At 40.9% G+C, this 6,700-nt stretch overlaps 1 protein-coding gene across 1 annotated transcript; it reads right to left on the bottom strand.

The window, feature by feature from the left end:
• Positions 1 to 97: 97 nt before the first annotated feature.
• On the bottom strand, positions 98 to 5,906 carry LOC144537186 (xin actin-binding repeat-containing protein 1). The gene is made up of 3 exons (XM_078280692.1): positions 5,844 to 5,906; positions 5,371 to 5,418; positions 98 to 5,047 (listed from the first exon to the last, which is right to left on the bottom strand). The coding sequence occupies exons 1-3, from the start codon at positions 5,904 to 5,906 to the stop codon at positions 98 to 100; spliced, it is 5,061 nt and encodes a 1,686-aa protein (XP_078136818.1).
• Between the last annotated feature and the right edge of the window lie 794 nt (positions 5,907 to 6,700).

The following is a 6,700-nucleotide window of genomic DNA, read 5'->3' on the forward strand; positions in this document are numbered from 1 at the left end:
ACTTTCTCCCCGTAGTCCATTTTTACATAACAAATTAATATTCAATATATGAAAACACTTAGCTAATAGGTAACAAACTGCACCAGCTGTGAATGATTTAAGGTTTCTGATTGATCGGCAGCAGAACTTCTGGGTACTTGGTGACCTGATACATAGCTGGACTGACCACTGCCTGACTTGTGGATGTTGTAGTATCTGGCTGAGCAGTGACAACAGTGGACGTTTTGGAAGAGTAAAACCGGTTACCAAGGTCATCAGTCCTCTCATAATTCTCTGTGACTGTTTTAGTGCCCATGATACTGTTCCCCTCAGGGTCAGTCTGCACCTCGAGTACACTGAGCTCTCGTTTTGGGTTGTAAGAGGATTGTTTTTGACCTGCTTTTCTGGGATCCCTTTTTCTGTTTTGAGCAGGACTGTTGCATGTCAGCGTTTTAGTTGTCCGGAATTTCTCCTCTGTCTTTGGGCTGTGCTGACATGTCTGGCAGATTGTGATCTTTGGTGGAGGCACCTCTTTTTTATCTGTCTTTTTAGCAGCAGACTGGATGGAGATGAAGGCAGGTGAAGACGGTGGACTTGCTCGTTGTTTTGCAGGGGCTACTTCAATTCTTGTACCATGGCTAACTGGCAGAGCTGTGTTTCCCTGTATTGTAGGGTTTTCCAGTGTCTGCAGTGATTTTGTTCTGCTTGACCCGATGCTAATTTTGCTAATACTACCAAAGGATGGGGATCCTTGCTCTGTCCCTAATGACTCTTTGAACAGGCATGATAAACCAGCAATATCTGAGTCAGATTTCAAGGTAGAGACAGAATAAAGAGCCTTCTTTATGGCTTCCTCTATGTCCATAAGTCTGGCTAAAGTCTGTTCTTTTAGATTCATGATTTCTTCACTGGCTCGCTCAAGATCTCCAAAAACATGTGCCATTGAGGACTTGCTTTCAGTGTTGTCTCTCGTTAATGGCAACCTCTCTTCTTTGTTTTCTACTTTCGTCTTTTTTTGTTTCTTTTTGTTCGAGCTGACAACCCAGTCAGGGACGTTCTCAAAGACTCCCCTCAGAGACCTTACATCAACCTCGCTCGTATCCTGTTCAACTTCCTCAACTCGACTAAGAATACTCTGAAGTTCCTCCTGCTTTCGTAAGTTGTCAAAGATTTCCATGGCTGCCGTTATGTTCCCTCTTAAGATCTCATCCATGTGAACTGACAGACGCTGTCGGCGTTCGTCCTCTGTCTCAGTTCGTCCTTTCTTTCCCCTCATCTCAACTTTGCCTTCTTGTTTAATTTCTTTTTCGTGTTTGTCTTTGCTGTCAGCAGCTTGTCCACAGGTGTTTGGGTTATTGCACGATGGGCCAGTAAGAGTTGGTTTTGGTTCCTCAACCACATGTGTGAAAATTGAGGAATTATCTCCAGACATGTGTTTTGGGTTTTTATTTTCAGGCTGGGCAATTTTTACTCTTTTTGGCTTTACAGGAGCATTTTTAGCTGAAAATGCCTTTTTACCTCCAAATTTCTTATATGCTTCATGAAAATCTACATGGCTTTCATCTGTTTCATTCATATTCTCTTTGATTGGGAAATCCTGGGGGCTTTTCTCTTCTGCTGTGGCTTTTATCTCCTGTTGTTGCTTAATGATATTCTTATCTGAGTTATCACTTTCCAAGATGACGACTGAACCTGGGACTTGATGCCTTACTTCAATTTCCTTAGCCATCTGTGTAGCTTCATCAAAAAGCTTATTTCTTTGATGTTCCACTGAATCAGGCCCTGAGTCTGCACCAATGTTAATTTCGAACAGGCCTTGCTTAAGTTCATCCTTATGTGACATCGATGTCATTGCCATTTGTTGAGGAACTGTCTCTTTGGGTTCCACAGTATTAGTTTGGGTTGCCTCAAGATTCTTTGTGTTGATTGATTGAATGTCTCTTTGTTTCACTTTTAAATGCTCAGGTTTAGGTGGGATGGCTGGTTTTTGACCAACAGACCTTCTGCTTTTCTCTGAGACAGCGCTTGTAGCTGGTTTATTTAGAGTTTCACTTTGGCTTGGGCGATCCGAATTTGCTGCAGTCACTTGTTCTTTGGAGATCTCATGTCTCATTGGTGCTTGAGTTGATTTAGGTTCAGTCACATGACAAAACTCCTCCTTAGTCGGCTTTTGCACAGACATCACATCCACATTTTGTGGTCTTTCTTTGTGAGGTTTGGATATGTTTCTGTATATCATAGCTGCTCTGAAATCTCCTCTACTGACATTGATATTGGATCTCTCCAGGGAATCCAAAGCTGCTTGAAGTTTACCCTGAAAGACAACTTCCTCATCTTCTGGCTGTGCAGTGGTTGTTTCTGCACTATGTACAGACACCATAGCAGCTTGAAAATATTTCTGCACCACTTCTGGGCCTTGTTGACCCATTTTGCTGCATGTCTCAATAGTTTGTACTTCTTCAGAATTAGTGTCTTCACAGCATGTCTCTGTATCCTCCTCTGATTTATGTTCTGAGGTGATGTTTGAGGTTGATGGGAGTTCATCCCATGTTGTCCCAGTGCATGTGTCCCTTTTCTGGTCCTCATTTTCTTGAGGTAATTCTGCTTCTGTTCTTAAGTGTTTAACATCACCTGAGGTAACTGAGACAACAGGTTCTTGAACAAGAATTTTCTGTTTTTCTTGTGATGAGTGATGCAAAGATTTGGCCTCGATTGTGGCCCGTTGGAGACTATGTATTGCAGTTTGGAGGTTAGAGATCTCGTCATTGTCATCTACCACCTCGACTAATTCAGCCTGGTGGACCCTGTCATCGTCCTGTGTCTCAAGATGTGGGTATGATCCCTGTGGCGCAAGTATAGAGTTACTTACTTCTTGTGTTTTGCCACCACACTTCCTACAGCTATTATTTACTTGCACATGAATGCATTCTGTAGAGGACTGGCTCTTTCCAAGTGACACATTTTGAGCTGTGAATGCACAAGAAATGGTGGTAGATTGAGCAAGATTTTCACATACATTTTGCTTTAGTTGGGTTGGTCTTTGATCTCCAGAAAACATGTTTTTTAGTCTCTTTACATCCACTGGGACCCATTCTGAATTACTCTCCTCAACTTGATCACCTCTCTGTTCATGATGAAGTTCAAGGCCTTGTCCAGCCACATTTTGGTTAGGAGTGAGTTCTTGTTCTTGCACTGTTGGTTCAGCCTGAAGAGTTTTCAAATACTCTAAATCTCCTTTTTCAATACAACTCTTAAACAATTTTACATTCCCTTTAACTGTGATTTCAGGCCTTATGGATCCTTGGCAAGTTTGATCTTCGGGAGTTTCTAGAAGGCAGCTTATGGTTGATTCAATAATGCCTTTTCTTAATTCTTGATAGTCTGCTTTACTCACATCACCTCTTTCTGGCTCTGGTTCATCATACTCTGCACCTTGTGGCGGACAATAACTTTTCACATCAACCTCATCAAAATAATTGTGGAGGGAGTAAACAACGACTTCAGTACATCTGTCTGCATCCTCCTGGATAATCACTCCCTTCCGCAGAGAGTTATCCTGATTGAGAATATCCTCAACAAGTTGAACCACATTGGCAGTTTTAAATTCTGTATCTTGGTTGGTAGTGAAGTGATGCTGGTGCACGGGTACATTCACCACTGTGACTGCCATGCTTCCTTTACTACCCTCCTTTAGGTAAGTGATCTGAGGCTTTAGGTTTGCTCGTGGTAGCAACTGGAGAAGGAAGTTTTGTGCACCACCTTCAGCCACCTTGTCATATTTTATTTTAGGCCCACTCTCTGATAGTGTGAATTTGGCCTTTTTGGCTATCATTGTCTCATTCACCTCAATGATTGAGCCATCTGAATGTATGGCATTGACATGATGAAGAGAATTCAGTGTTTCCTTGATGTTCTCCACCATCGCCTCAATTTCCTCCTTGTCCTGATGCCTAATTTTGTCAAATGGCATTGATTCAAACAAGTGGGCTCTGTTCTTGACATTAGCTATCAGATAGTCCTGAGTTGCCCCAGTGTTTTCTGCTGGGCTTTGGGATTTTGATATATGCACAAAGGAATGCTCTCTTTCTATGTTTGTTGGGATAAATGGGTTGTTTTGGAAAAGAGCCGCACTCGTTTTGATTATTTTCCTAAATTCTTCTGGATCAGAAAGGCTTGTAGGCTCACCCTCAAAGACTGTTTCACCTGTAGAAACTTCTTCCCTACCAGAAAACTCATAGTCAGTGCTTTGACCAATGCTCTGAACACATGGACTTTGTTTATTGGCCTGATCTTTCTTGCCAAGACTTGTGGAACATGCATTGCTTTTGTTTTCGCTATGCAGATTCTCTTTGGTACACATTTCAAAATCCTGTTTTTGTTTTTGGACTGCCTCTGTCTCATCGCCAGAAAGAGAAACTTTTGCCTCAAACCTATCTGGATTAGGTTTGGATGTGTTAACAGATTTACTCTCAAATAACCTTCTAGTAGCCTTAACATCTATTCTTATCATCTCCTCCTCACACTCTCTATTAGGATCTGGACTAGACCCAAGCGTTTTCTCATCCTCCACGATCCCTTTATCACTTTCATTACAAGGACTCTCTTCATGTTCCTTAAACACAGCTAATGTTTTACTGACATTGTCTCTTTCCACCATTCCCTCTGCCTTGTACATCTTAGAGGTGTAAGGAGATACTTTGTTACTAAGGGCACAGTTCTCAAATATCAAGCGTCTTGAAAGGACCTCTCCCTCGTATCCAGTTTCACCAGCTGTCAGCCCGGGCTCTGAGCGCAAAACCTCAGCAAGCTCTTCATCCACAACTTCATCTAACATCTTCAGCTCTGGGTGAGTGTGCTTCAGGAGCCTTCTCAGCTCACATTTCTGCCGCTGTTGGTATAGCTTTTCTTTCGAAAGTTGGGAAGGCATGGACTGTGGGAAATGTGCCCCAGAGATGTCTTCCGGTGCTAGCTGATGTCTGGCTGAAGAAGGTGGAGAGAGGTCATCTTTCCCTCTTTGGTAGTCTTCGGCCATCTTGGAAGAACAAAGTAATGTTCTTATCATTGGGTCCTTCGCAACAGAAATGAGCTTTCCAGTGATAATCATGCTGAAGAGTGTGCAACCATGCTTACAGCAATGAGAGCAACATTTACCTTCCAAATCATTCCAGTTGATTGCTTTCAACATGCCAGGTGTCAGTGGGTTAGCCGAGCTCCAAAGCAACCACAATGATAAATAAAAGAAAAGAAAATGTGTATGTTTTTTTCTTTAAAAGAAAAGTCTCAGGAAAAGCAAGCATTTGGTTTGGTTGTATATGGTATTAGACAGTGTGGAAGATGCTTTTGTGACAATGCACACCATCATGCAAAATGTCTGGTGAAATTCTGCCCTACCTTGGCTGATTTGACTCTTTTCCCAGATTCAGATAACTGACCTTGTGCCTAGACGGAAACAATAATTATTTCAGGTCATGTTAAGCTGACATAAGCAATGTTGGCTGACAGATTGGCAATCATTATATATTTTACTGTTCCATTGTATGATGTGTTATATGACACTGTAAAAGATAATCAACTGCACTTTATTTAAGTTTATGGTCACAACAGATAAAACAAAAACATGTTTGATTATTCTTTTTCTGATAACCACCTTTCTATATGATAAATAATGAGATAGGGTGGCATTTAAATTATGTAATGCAATCTTATAATTATAATTTTCATGTACTGCTAGAATGCATTTATATTTAACTTTCTTCATCATGCTTTAAAACATTTAGTTTAATATCAATGCATAGAATAGGGCTAAATAAATCCCAGACTGAAAAGAAGAGAACTTTGAACAGAATGAGGAGAGCAATGTTTACCGGTTTTAAAAAGCTGTGTGTTGAACCCTGAGGTACCACCTTGGACAGATAGAGAGCGGACATAGCTTTGACCGAGACACATAGTTTCTCCTTGGTTTGGATGAAGGAGCTGTCTCTGAAATCTGCAATTGATCTCCTCTTTTCATCTGAGGAGACATAAGACACAGCAAATTATACGTTTTCAATGTATTTATGACTCAAGTTATACTATGTAGTACTTCAAATAAGGGCCAATCAGAGCTGGCTGAGATCAATGTTGACAATGGTGTCAAGTACTTGCTGTGATATACGTAAATGTGCCATCAAATTCCTCACATGGGATTTGGGATAAAGAAAAAAGTAAGTCATAATTTTGTCTCACTTTGTTTGCTGGTTCATATTAGCTATAAAAAGGCAGCTGGTGTCAAAATAGAGCGCTATTTTGGAAGAGCCTGTCACAACATCATGTGACTGAGAGATTTAAACAGTGACTCATTTTAATAACATACAGGTGACATTTTTGTTTGCATCCATGTCCCCAAACTGTGTGTAAATAGTTAACAATGGGTCACTAGTAATCACATTTTCTAAGCTGATATTGAACAACTGCCATGTGTTTGAGTTATAAATGTACAACTTGTGGTGGAGAGGGACAGATACCTGACTCCACTGACACAAATACCGAAAGTTAAAAGGACAGGCAATTCACTGCAGCTACAGTTGACTAGATGAGCAAAAGTAAACACATATGTCTTAAAATTGTTTGTAATATTACAGATAGTAAATCAATCGTCCACTAGCTGCCGTCAACCAGGAACACATGGCAAAACAGACACTGTGATGTAAGTGCAAAGCGAGAACTCTTTAGGATGAAGATT

Source organism: Sander vitreus, chromosome 22 (assembly GCF_031162955.1).
Source record: "Sander vitreus isolate 19-12246 chromosome 22, sanVit1, whole genome shotgun sequence".
Lineage (NCBI taxonomy): Eukaryota > Metazoa > Chordata > Actinopteri > Perciformes > Percidae > Sander > Sander vitreus.

Bases quoted from the DNA above. Each gene is read 5' to 3' on its own strand.
- LOC144537186 (XM_078280692.1), bottom strand. From the start codon at position 5,906: ATGTCCGCTCTCTATCTGTCCAAGGTGGTACCTCAGGGTTCAACACAC. The intron at 5,419-5,843 runs GTAAACATTGCT...GTTTCCGTCTAG, and splicing joins CACACAGCTTTTTAAAACCG to GCACAAGGTCAGTTATCTGA. The intron at 5,048-5,370 runs GTAGGGCAGAAT...TCTGTTGCGAAG, and splicing joins AAAGAGTCAAATCAGCCAAG to GACCCAATGATAAGAACATT.